This window comes from Pongo abelii, chromosome 9 (genome assembly GCF_028885655.2).
Source record: "Pongo abelii isolate AG06213 chromosome 9, NHGRI_mPonAbe1-v2.0_pri, whole genome shotgun sequence".
Classification (NCBI taxonomy): Eukaryota; Metazoa; Chordata; class Mammalia; order Primates; family Hominidae; genus Pongo; species Pongo abelii.
The window spans coordinates 33,077,282-33,089,880 of record NC_071994.2 but is presented as its reverse complement, the minus strand read 5'-3'; the positions used below and the strand labels follow the sequence as shown (position 1 = coordinate 33,089,880).

The 12,599-nt window shown below is 50.5% G+C and overlaps 2 protein-coding genes across 2 annotated transcripts in view; one reads left to right on the top strand and one right to left on the bottom strand.

The window, feature by feature from the left end:
• The window catches only part of NAT10 (N-acetyltransferase 10), a 41,267-nt gene extending 34,446 nt beyond the window's left edge, over positions 1 to 6,821 (top strand). The window contains exons 24-29 of the mRNA XM_024255520.3: positions 417 to 589; positions 1,105 to 1,224; positions 1,636 to 1,734; positions 2,192 to 2,265; positions 3,364 to 3,447; positions 5,993 to 6,821. Of these exons, the coding sequence (XP_024111288.1) occupies positions 417 to 589; positions 1,105 to 1,224; positions 1,636 to 1,734; positions 2,192 to 2,265; positions 3,364 to 3,447; positions 5,993 to 6,101 (659 nt within the window). The 3' untranslated portion in view covers positions 6,102 to 6,821. The remainder of the gene's footprint in view (positions 1 to 416; positions 590 to 1,104; positions 1,225 to 1,635; positions 1,735 to 2,191; positions 2,266 to 3,363; positions 3,448 to 5,992) is intronic.
• A 4,077-nt stretch (positions 6,822 to 10,898) lies between these two features.
• The window catches only part of ABTB2 (ankyrin repeat and BTB domain containing 2), a 205,871-nt gene continuing 204,170 nt past the window's right edge, over positions 10,899 to 12,599 (bottom strand). The window contains exon 17 of the mRNA XM_002821894.4: positions 10,899 to 12,493. Within this exon, the coding sequence (XP_002821940.2) occupies positions 12,296 to 12,493 (198 nt within the window). The 3' untranslated portion in view covers positions 10,899 to 12,295. The remainder of the gene's footprint in view (positions 12,494 to 12,599) is intronic.

The following is a 12,599-nucleotide window of genomic DNA, read 5'->3' as shown; positions in this document are numbered from 1 at the left end:
ATGTGTATATGTGTGTGTATATACTTTTTTTCCAATTATATTTTGATGGAGAAATCCATATATCTTGAGCTGGGCAGAGCTTACTTTCTGTGACACTGAATGCAATGACAAAGCAGGGAAAGAGTGTAGTTGTGTTCCCATAACCCTGGGCCACAGGGAGCTTTTCCTTGGTCCATGTGTTCAGTATGGGAACTGAGCAAGGGTCCTGTGGCAGCCGTCCCCTCCCGACACGTGGCCTGGAGCTGCCCCTTCTATGGCAGGAGCGGGTTTGGTGCCCCTCTGAGCCAGGGCTGTGTGGTATGGCTGCCAGGCCCTGTTAGATGCTCCTGTGTGTTAGGGTGCCACCTGGGGGCTGTGTGCTATCTCATGAGGGCGCCGGGTGACCTAACCTGTCTGGCTCTCTATCCCGTGGACAGCCCTGAGCCGGGAGGAGCTGGAAGCACTCTTCCTCCCCTATGACCTGAAGCGGCTGGAGATGTATTCACGGAACATGGTGGACTATCACCTCATCATGGACATGATCCCGGCCATCTCTCGCATCTATTTCCTGAACCAGCTGGGGGACCTGGCCCTGTCTGCGGCTCAGTCGGTATGCTATCTGTTGCTCGCGTGGAGGAGAAGCGAGGATTGTGGAGCTGTTCATTTGCTCGGTGTTGGGTTGGGCACTTGGACATAATTGTGTGCCTTTAATTCCTCATAGATCTGATAGGTGGGTAGTGGTCTTCTCATTCTACAGGTTGGGAAACCTGGGCTCTGAAGTTGAGTAATGTGTCCAGCCATACAAAGTGAGAGAGCTGCAGCTTCTACCCCACTACGTTGCCTTGACACTTAACTCCACCTTAGCAGAAGTTCAGGAACATCCCAAACTTTTAATGTAGTTGTGAAGCAGGTATTTGTCAGGATAAAAGTTATTTTGGGGATTTCAGGAAGACAGCATTTCTTGGTGGTCTCAGTAACAGGATGAAACAGAAGATGCCAATATACACAGTGCTAGTCTACCTTTGTACCAATAGCTTTGGTCAAGAGAGTACTCTGGTTCTTGCCGCCATTTTTATGGGCAAGGGCCTGTCCTAGAGGCCCCCCAGCAGATTTTCCATCCTTTAGGCTCTTCTCTTGGGGATTGGCCTGCAGCATAAGTCTGTGGACCAGCTGGAAAAGGAGATTGAGCTGCCCTCGGGCCAGTTGATGGGACTTTTCAACCGGATCATCCGCAAAGTTGTGAAGGTAACCTCGGCCTGAGGGCAGGGGCTTGATATCTCTCAAATAGTGCAACAAACCCACTCCCTGCTCCCGAGATGAACACATGTTAGCATTTAGCTGTGTTTGCTGCATCTCATCACACACACACACACACACACACACACACACACACACACACAAATACAGGACTTCAGCTCTAAAGAATCTGTGAAGTTCTGTGTCCTCTCCCAGAGGCATCCGTATTAGGAATTTGGTACATATCCAGTCTGTGTTCTTCAACTCTTCCTGCTAATATCCACATTCCTAAACTGTAGAGTGTTGCTTTGTGTCTTCAAAATGCACACCTTTCTATAAGACACCAAGTGTCTGGGTCACGGGTGACTGGGTCCCTGCTGTTCCTTCATCTTCTGCTTCTCTGTTGGTTGTCTTTTGTAGCTATTTAATGAAGTTCAGGAAAAGGCCATTGAGGAGCAGATGGTGGCAGTGAAGGATGTGGTCATGGAGCCCACGATGAAGACCCTCAGTGACGACCTGGTATGTCCCTGCTCACGGCCTCGGGAATCCCAGCATTTCCATCAGTTGCCTTAGGCTGTGAATGCAGACTGTTTTCCCCTTCCCCTTTAGAAAGAGTCCTCTGCACTAATTGAGCTAAGTGCTATTCCATAGGTTTAATTGGGCAAACGGACCCAGCATTGTCTGAGCACACACAGGCCTAGAGTTGTGCCTCCCACTGATTGTGTATGTATGTTGTGAATGTAGGATTCCAGCATCTGTTGGAAATGTTTTGTCTTTTTTGGTGACTTCTTAAATGCATATTTTATAATAGAGCTACCTTAAAATAATCAAAGCTGCCTACAAGGTTTTTGCAGGCAGACGGAATAGAAGAAAATGTTTTCTCATCATTGTACTATTCCACCCCAGCTTCACCTTTTCCTGTGTTTGGTTCAATCCTCGACTCTGACTTAGTCTCTCTATGGGTCCTTAACCACAGGATGAAGCAGCAAAGGAATTTCAGGAGAAACACAAGAAGGAAGTGGGGAAGCTGAAAAGCATGGACCTCTCTCAGTAAGGCTTGTGGGAAGCAGAGGCTTTGCTTTGGCTTCTGGGGCCCTAAGAATCTGCCTACACGTTTCTTCTAATCATATCCCACGTGCCCTGGGAAGTGTCTTTCATGGGATCAATTTTAGGGGTGCTAACAGTTCTATTTGACCTTCTAATTGCCTGTTTGTATAATTTTGGAAGAGTTGGGTTCCGGAGACTAGTGCCGCCACTTTGACTTTCACATCGCGCTCTCTGATCCCCAAGGCTCTAGGTCACACCTCGGGTCCTTCCAGGAATGGGGGTGCCGATTGGATGAGCAGGCACTTTAATGGTTACTTACTCTGTTTGGCTTTTATGTGTGACTTTGTTTGAAGAAAGGATTCTACTGCTAAAACCAACCAAACAAGCAAAACACCCCTTGCTCTAAAACCATCTGGGGATCCTAGTCCTTTTTGAGCTTCAACTGTAGTGATGCTGCCTCTCCCTCCACTGCCTGGATTGTTGTGAATAATAACTCCAGAATTCATGGCCTCTGAGCCTCTGTGACCTGTAGTCCTGTTTCTGGGTCATTAATAATGGTGGCTGCTGGGTATGTGAGGTGGAGGTGGCCAGGAGTCCTTGGACAGAGAATCGAGCTCTAGTTTCTGCCCTCAGCTTTGCAATATCAAAACCTTGATTTGCCAGCACTGCTAAATCTGAAAGAGGAGGGAGGGAGGGGAGAGGCGCACAGTTCAAGGGCTTGTGGACAAATGCTTGGAGGTGGGAGTGAGTGAGAAGATTGTGGGGGTGACAGGAAGCTTCTTTGGTGGATGTTAATGAGAGTCATGTGGGAGAAGCCAGGCAGGCTGCCTTCTGTGCAGGACTGTCCTCACTGACCCCTGCCAGCAGGCCTGGTGACCCTCGCTCCTGTGGAGCTTCTATCCATAGAGCTAAGCGCCACGTCTCTTGGCCCTCCTGCACACTTGTCCCCTCTGTCCTTTCTGCTGTTCGCATGCTGACACAGCTCAGCCTGGCTTTCATGACAGGAAGTGTCTGATAAGAATGTTGTCACTGTCGTTATTTTCTCTTAAGCAGTCCCCTCTGCTTTCTAGCAGGCTTTGATAGTTCCCTTCTTTTTTTTAGATACATAATCCGTGGGGACGATGAAGAATGGAATGAAGTTTTGAACAAAGCTGGGCCAAACGCCTCGGTCATCAGCCTGAAAAGGTGAGGGCCCAAGGTCTGACGTGCATCTGGCGGAAGAGGCATTCTGGCCTCTCTCCTTCTCTTTAACTTTGACTAGAAAATAGGAGGTTGGAGCAAAAGCTTTGACAGAAAAGTCATGGTTCTTCCCTTTGAGAGTCCCCTGGCCATTACCCTTGCAGTGCATGTCCCACAGACCAGGAGGGCCATGGATCTCTTCACTCTTTGTATTTGTCAGCCATGCCAGGGCACTGGGCCTGTCAGGGAGAAGGGCTTGAGGGAACAGTCCAGAAGCTGCCACTGGCTGAGACTTGCTTATGGGCTTTCATCATTCAGCCCTCAGGATGACAGCATAAGGGGGCTGTTTTATTACTGTCATTGCTTTAAGATGAAGTAACCAAGGCTCTCAGGGGTTAAGTTCCCAAGAAGCACACAGCTAGTGAGAGCCGGAGCCAGAATCAAGTCCCAGTTTCTCCACTGCAAGGCCATAGGTTTAACTGTTACGTTGTCCTTCCTTTGAGCCAGCAGTTCCCAAGGTTTTGGGTCTTTGAGTTCATTTATCTCTTAAAAACAATTAAGGCCCCCAAAGGACTTTTGTTGGTTGTATCTATGGAAATTTCCCATGTTAGAAATGAAAAACTGGCCAGGTGCAGTGGCTCACGCCTGTAATTTCAGCACTTTGGGAGGCCGAGGCAGGAGGCTCGCTTGAGCCCAGGTGTTCAAGACCAACCTGCACAACATAGCAGACCCTGTCTCTGTGAAAAAATTTTAAAAAGAAAATAAATGAAAACTGAGAAATTTAAAAAATATTCATTTGTTCGCAGTAATAATGGACACAGTCGTTTTGAAAAATACTCTTTTTCATAAAAATTTTGGTGAGAAGAGTGGCATTGTTTTACGTTTACATTTTTGCAAATCTCTTCAATATCTGGCTTAACAGAAGGCAGCCGGATACTCATGTCTGTGTCTTCACTGACACTCTTGTGCTGTCATATCTTATACTCTCTGGAAAACTGAATATTTGTGAGAGAATGAAAATGAAAAAAGGCAAATAACTATTTTCATACTAATCCAAATACATTTTGACCTTGTGGACACCTGAAAGGGTCTTAGGGACCCCAGCAGTCCCTAGACCACTCTTTGAAAATCTTCACTCCAAGCTTCTTATCTGCAGAGTGGTGCATTTGTAAATAACTTAGGCTGGAACCTTCATCAGTTTTCCCTGGGAGTACAAGGAGGCCTCCCCTGCCCAGAGCCACTGGAATTGAGGCTTTCACAGCTGATTTGGGGGTTGATGGGGAGGGTGAGATTTTGGCAATCCCCTATTTATTGGTTTCCTTAAAAGCTTATATTTTGGAAACATTTGGAAAGAGGAAACCTTGTGTCTCTAGGAACTATAGATCCCAGAAATCAGGTACTGTCTTCCAGAGTCTCCGTTAGTCACAGTGGCATCTTGAAGGATCCAGCATCAATGCCGGTCTCATTTCCCAGATGCTTTGTGGTGCAGCACAGAAGCCCACTGTCGGTGTGACCTGTCTCTGTTTCATACAGTATGGCAAATGTAGCACAGGGCCCGTGATGGCTTTGGCCTTGAGCACAGTGGCTTTGACTGGAACAAAAGGCCGGGGAGCGTGCTTGCTGTGGAGACGGCCTCAGCTCCTCACTCTGCAGAGCTTGGCCTTTCCTGCCATTTGTTTGGCCATTGCTGGTAGTGAGAAGCCTCTTGAGCCCAACCAGCCAGTGTTGTGTGGTTGTTCATGTGCTTGATGGCTCTGAGTAAATGTGAAAGCTTGAACTTTGTGAGCTAAAAATACTGGTAGCTATCATTAAATCCTCTGAGGCCTTTCTTTTTCTTCCTTTGAGAGGTACTTCATTCATATGATGTTAATGGTCTCTGGACTGAACTCTTCACTGTCTCCTTATAGGGAAGTATTTGTTCCCAGAGCAAAATTAAACCTGTAAGTTTCTTAATGGCAAGTGGCCATTTGCTGAGTGATTCCTGTGCCAGGATATCAATGAAGAACCCAGGGGCTGGTCGCAGGGTGTCACCTGAGTTACTGTTGTTTGGGTTTTCTTCTTCTCATATAGGAAAAATAAAATAATAGTAGCACATCAGAAAGTATGGCAGGGTTTTCCTTGGAGTCTCATGCCTTGTATTAAGGACTGTCTTCAGGGTCATTGGGATGAATGTGTCTAGTTTCCAGAGTCACTGCAGTGGTGAGAGTGGTGGTGGGGAATCCTTGTGGTGGCTTAGATCTGTCTTGGGAGAGAGGAGCAGAGTGTACTGCACCCTGAGGAGAACCCAGATTTCAGGTGTTAAGATCGAGATTTGTTCTTCCACAGACTAAGCTGGGTCAGGGCAGGAACTGGTCTGTATGGTGTGTCCCCAGCCCCAGCACAATGCCTGCCCCCTAATAGGTTTGCAGAGAACATTAATGTCCAGTTGGGTGGCCTACATCAAGTTTCAGATGGTGGAAACCCTTTTTCACAAAGCAAAGCAAGCTTAAAGCAGTCTCAGATGTTCAGATCTGTACATATTTCATTCTTTCTATTTTTGATTTTTCTCTAGTGACAAGAAAAGGAAGTTAGAAGCCAAACAAGAACCCAAACAGAGCAAGAAGTTGAAGAACAAAGATACAAAGAACAAAAAAGATACGAAACTGAAGCGGAAGAAATAGTGAAGAGAAACTTGGGCATCTGTGTTTGATCATGGGAAGATACTCTCACTAACTGAACCCTCTGTGGCTGGACTGTTAAAAGCAACAAGAGGCCCCGGCACACCTGGAAGCTAGCCGCGAATTCGGCCTCTGGGCCTGTGTGTCTGTGAGCTCAACCTGGCTAAAGGCAGAGTCACTCCCAAATGGGTCTTCTTAGAACTTGATGGCTGGGCACTGCTATCTCTAGAATTGCCAGGAGTCTCTCTCTTCCTGCCCAGTCCAGGGCCCTCCTTTCCTATAAGTTCATATTTTGCTTTGAGCCAGCTTTTTAGGCTCATTCCCACACATGTGGAAGCCACGTTGCCTCTCGTCCCCCTGAGGCCCTTAAGTACATCGCTTTCTGGTGGTGCCCAGGAGGCTGCTGCTGGGCCGCTGGGTCTCTCTTTGTGGACTTGTGCCTGGAGCAGGAGGAACTCCAGTCCGTCCTGGCATCTGTGGCAGCCCGCGGTTAGGTGCGCCAGGGTTTGCTGATGTTGTCTTGTGCTGTTCCACTCTTGGCTCCAGCAGACCCACTGTCCCAGAAAAGCCTGAGCCTGTAGTTTATGTAGAATGCCACATCTGCGTCCTCAAGACCTGTTGTCTCATCCGTTTGGGAACAGATGTTGGGAAAGGCCACTTTGCTCGCAGGGGTGAGGGGAAGGATAGAGAATCTATTTTTAATAAATAACATTCTAGAAAGACCAGCTGCCTGTGAGTGTTCTGAAATCCTCACACGTGGAAGTTTCTTCTGGTGGGTCTTGGCTGCCTGGTGGAATTTGGAAGGTGTTGGTATCAAGGTCAAAGGTGAGCAGTGTGTCTAGGGCTTCCCAGCCCAGGAGTCTGTGGGAGAAGTGGCAGGTGGCTATGGTCACCTCGAGGGGCTTGGTGTGGTGGCTAGAAGCCAGCTAGAACTGCCTCATTTCCTTCCCAGCTCCTTCCAGGTCACTTGGTCCCTTCCATTTGTTGGGAACAGAGATAACCTGGTGGCTTTACACATACTTTGGTATGTTTGTTTAATGGTATCCAGGCTAATGAGTCTGCAGCCCCGATATGTTGTCTAGGTTCCGAGAAGGACAGGGAAGGAAACGGTAACTTCTCAGCCTAAGGGTATTTCATATGCAGCTCCTAGGACTCGTCCTCACAGGGAGAAGCGCAGGTTCTGTGTGCAACCCTAGGGCTGCTGAGCCTTGTCACCGAGGCTGTCAGGACATGAGCCTAGGGGCCTTTCGTTTCTTGGAACTGAAGTTTCCTGGCCACAGACCTCTGTTAGGTCTGTAGGAAATTTTGCTGGAGGCAGGGAGGGGCCATGAAAATAATTTTTATTTATTTTCTCAGGTAGGTGCCTGAGCCTGCCTTTCAAAGAGGGTTTTCTTAGAGCGTGGCCATAAGCAGAGTCACATGCTCAAATGGTCAGAGCTGGATGGGACTGTGCAAGTTGTCCAGGCATATCATCCTACAGGTAAGGAAGCTTTTGTTTAGTGTCTCTACCCCCAAAGTCTCCCCGGCTGGCTTTGCTCTGGGGTGCAAGGTGAGAGGGCTCTGGAGGTAGACTGCTCTGCCCTGACCCTCACCGTGGCCTTGGGCAGGTTACTTCATCCTACCTGCCCTTCAGGTCCACTTCTGCAAACTGTGAGTGGTGGGAATGGCACCTCCGTCATGGGGCTGTGGTGAGAAGCGGGTGGGGTAGAATGGGAAGCGTTCAGAACAGTGCCTGGCACATAGCAAGTGCCTCTCTGCGTTCTGGGCACTCAACAGATCTAACTAGGGGAGCCGCTCAAGTTCAGTTACATGCCAGCTCTAAGAATACTCAATAAGGACTAGCCGTGGTGTTCTTTTAAAAACAGACAGGGTCTTGCTCTGTTGCCCAAGCTGGAGTGCGGTGGCTCGATCATAGCTCATTGCAGCTTTGAACTCTTGGGCTGAAGCCATTCTCCCACCTCAGCCTTCCAAGCAGCTGGGAAGGTGCTCACCACCACACCTGCCTAATTTTTAAAATTATGTACAGATGGAGTCTCAATATGTTGCCCGGGTTGGTCTGGAACTCTGGCCTCAAGCGATCCGCCTGGGCCTCCCAGAGTATTGGGATTAGAGGCATGAGCCACCACACTTGGCCAGGACTGGCCGTGTTCTAAAACCACAACCTAAGCTAGAAAAGGAGTCTCACTTGGGCAGCGAAGAGCATGCATTTTGCAGTCAGACTTGTCTAGCTCTGTGTAATATCTCTGTATCCTTGGACAAGGCCTCTTTATTTGCAAAGTGTGTGTTCCTAAACACACGCTTGGGTCTTTGCATTTTGTGGTCCTGATCTTGGGTTCTCCTTCAAACCTGAAAAGGCATGCCTCCCCCACACCTCACCATCTGGCCCCCAGACAGAGTGACATCTGTAAAGCTTGGCTGTCTTAGGAAGTGTCACTTGCGAAATGAATTCAGATAGGCCAGCCATGAATGCTGTCACCAGAAGGGGAAGAGGCTGAAGAAGCCTGAACAAAGAAGGTTACTAAATGGTCACCCCCCCATACCCCCTCACCAGGCGGGGCTAATGCCGGCCTGCTTCAGTGCTTCCACTGCTCATCTGGCCCGGCAGTCCCGGAGGACTCCGGATGACCAGGAGACGGGACACAAAGGGGGCCGCTGAGGCTGGGAGGTGGGGGAGGGGCAGAAATAAGTGACCGTCACCTTGGAAAAATGTAGACTCATTATCTGAGGCCTGTTACAACACCCGCAGCCATTCTGTAGGCCTGGAGGAGGGGGTGGGGTTGGAAGCCCCTTGGGCTTGAATAGATAATTTCAGGGGATTGCCCCTGAGGGGGCATGCCCTTGATTCTACAAACAATTGGTTCCAGTTAAACATCATCTGGATCCTGCAAAGGGGACTTGAAAGGCAGCGGTGAAAGGGAGAGGCCGGGGCTTCCTGCTTGGGCTGGTTCTGTTGAGGAGAAAGCTCTAGCCACCTCGCATCTGGCGCAACTGGCACGGGGACTAATGTGGAAAAGGACAGCTGGCCTTCCAGGCCGAGAGCAGAAAGGAAAGGAAAGCTTCAGGAGAAGATTTGAATGCGGGAAAGAAACCAGACAGCCTCAAAAAGGACAATCTCAGTGTTAGCCCTGTCGGTGCAGGAGCAGACTGGTACCTGCCACCTCTGGAGAGGTGTTTTCTTTGGAGACGGCTAAGGCGCCAGCTTATGCTTGCCTGTGGACCCACTGGAGCGGAGTGAAATCCCTGTATATGCAACCCATGCTCTCAGCACCTGGGTCCTCAAGGGCTCCAGTAAGAAGGTAACTCCCCTAAGCCTGCCTGTGGCTGCTCATAGCAGGCGGAGCAGGGCAGGCCGTGAGCAGTGGCCCCGAATTAGGAGGTCCAGCTGCCTGGGTAAGTGATCATTTCCGTTTGAGTCCTAGCCCCTTGGAAGCATGTCTGATTTTTTTTTGTAATTATTTTAATTTTAAATGTTTATTCAAAAATGTATTCCTGCTACCCGCAGGCTCCAAGGGGCCTGCTCCCTCCCTCCTACCTCCACTTTCTCTCAACCCCCCACTCACCCTCAAGAGAGAAAATGGCAGATCCCTCATCTGGAGCCAGAATGCAACTAGATCTTGCTTTCTAGGCTGGGTACTGACCAAGTCATGTCCTGCAGGAACTTGTGGGGACGCTGGACACAGACCCGTGAAGGGCAGCCACTTTGAATGGCAAGTGCTGGGGACGGACAGCCCGCTCCACCACCGTCTTGGGCCACTGCACAAGAAGATGGTGTGGGGGAGTGCGCCCCCTCCCAGTGGCCTCTAGAGGGCACCATGGGTCTGTGCGACCACAGGGCCCCAGGCTGGGCCTCGAGCTGCCCTGCGCAGCTCCTGCTGGAATTGGGCTTTGCCAGGGACTGGGATCTTTATGTCATTCCCCTAACGCCTGAGTCATGGCCGGTCACTGACCCACAGCCACTTTGGTTCAGGTTCTCAGTGACTTTAGGAATTTCTATACCTGCTTCAGGCAGGCAGGCGACTTTTTTTTGAGAGAGAGAGTCTTGCTTTGTTGTCCAGGCTCAGGTGCAGGGGTGATCATAGCTCACTGCAGCCTCAAACTCCTGGGCTCTGTGATCCTCCCACCTCAGCCTCCCGAGCAGCTGGGAATACAGATGTGCACCACTATGCCCAGCTAACTGGCAGGGAATGTTTTAAAAACTTGTATTTGTGCCTGAACTTTGCACCTAAAACTACAGCCATAGCCCCAGTACACTCTTGGGCCTGAGTGTACTCACCGTCTCCCTCCATTACCTCTGCTAGTGGCCTTGTGGTGGCACAGCCAGCTTAGCTTAGCTGGGCCTGGAGGCAGCAGTCACCCAGGGATAGGTCCCTCAAATCAGGCCAGGTCGGGCCTGGGTGGAGGAGGCCCTGCCGCCACTTTGGTGGGCTATGCCATTTGGGGATGTGCCTCTGAAGACAGCCCCCAAAACAGCTCCCACATAAAGGGCCGTGGAGGGATGGCAGTGGAGGTCAGGAAAGCCTGAGGGTGCATATTCCTCAGTCGTTTGTGTCTGTCCAGCTCAGTGGCACACACGTGCTTAATTAAATGTGAGCATGGGCGGGTGAGGAATGGATCCACGCTTCGTTTCTGGAGAGAGGCGAGTGCTGGGTGGTCACAGCCATGGCTTTGGTAGGGTCTTGGCTCTGAGAGGCGGGAGACCTGAGTAACAGAGTTAGCTCTGGGATCTCTTCCTGGTCCTAAGGGGCGCCTCCCCAGTTCTGAACTCTGAGTAACCCTCTACCAGGAGCAGTGAGGCCAAGGTCATTGTTAATGAGTGTTTATTGTTAATAAAACCATAGTACATTTACAGTAAGTGACAACATTATTGTACAGTTAAAGTATCATACAATATTACAGCAATAAAATAATGCCTATTTCTTTGTACATCCAGCCAAGCAGCTAGTCAAAATATTTTCCAGAATTGCAAGCCCCTGGGGGCTTTTCAGGGTGACCTGAGTGACACCTTCTGAAATGCCTGGGGCTTTTGGTGAATAAATAGTTTCTAAGGTGTGGCCAGACAGCTGAAGAAGTTGCATCCAGACAGGCTGTGCCTGATGCTGCCCCAGTGTCTGGTCCATAAATACGACAGGTGTCAGGGGAGCCCAGGGCCTGCAGAATTCGAGGGCAAGGCCATGAGGGGACACAGCAGAAAGGCCTCTTCTCCCGGCCCTTACCTTCCATCAGTGCCCTGTCCTTTATCTCCAAGAGCCACAGTCCCCAGTGGGACGTGTTTGCCCAGCTCTCAATCCTACATTAAAGGAGCCGAGAGACTTGACCAGGGGGGATCTGCTTCATCGCCCCACAAAGGCAACCTACTCTAGGCCTGAGGTTCCAGAATCCACCCATTTACTTTGGCCCCTAAAACCAGCAGCAAAACAAGAGCTGAGGCCATTCCTACACAGTACCCCATCCCCTACCCCTTGCCCCTCCATGCCAGACTTAGCTCAGAAACCATCAGCTGGGGAACTGCCCTCTGCTGCTAACTGAGCAAGCTGGTAGTCCTGATGGGAGGGACTCTGGAAGCCCAGGCACCAAAGACAATGGGGGGACTCCAGGTGGCAGCAGTCGTGGTGGCAGGGGGGGTCCTCAGGCCACTGGATGCCCACATCAAGCCTGTCAAACCTTTGAAGAACAAGTTCAGGGATTTGGGCAGCCTTTGCTATGTGACATTTAGGAAGAAAAATACCAGCTTTTGAATTACTATAGACGACCAGGGGCCTAGGCAGTGTGCATTCTATACATTCATAAGGATTCCCGTACCCCCAGGAGCCCCAGTTGGGATGGTCTGAGTTTACTGAGGCCCTAGGGGTGAGTAGAGCTTGGAGGGCCTGGGCGGAGGTGGATCAGGATCAGCTGCTGACCTGCAGGAGGGGAGAGCGACACCCAGGGGGAGCGCATGGCTGCCCTCGAGTTGCAAACTGAGATGGGGAGGAGGGCCACCAGTTAGCTACATCTCCCCTTTGCCCATCACTGACTGAACAAACAGCTCTAGGGCAGAGGAGATGAGGGTGAGCTGCCCAGTGACAGGGGGGACATCTGGGGAAGGAGGAGGAAACAGCTCCATGAACCTGGCTCCAAGAGGGCCTACAACCATACCCCGACATGGTGGGCCCTGGCACCTCCACAGGCCCTGGCCTCGGCAGCCTCCGCCCCCTGCCTCACACCCGGGAGGTGATATAGACAGAGTGCACGCGCTCTGCCAGGGTGTTCTGCAGGTCCTGCAGTGGATCCAGGCCCTGCACCTTGCTACTGCGGCCGTAGATGAGCTGCCGGAAGGCATCCTGCTCCAGCAGGGCCTTCATATGCTTGAGGAAGAAGCCCTCACAGAACAGGGCCAGTTCTGGGGCATTGTGGATCTGTAGGGCAGAGAGAGGAGGGGTGAAGCCCATGGCCTTAGTACAGCACCACTCACCCTCACCCCTAAATACTACCTACCCATGGCCACAGCCCTGCTTAAGCCCC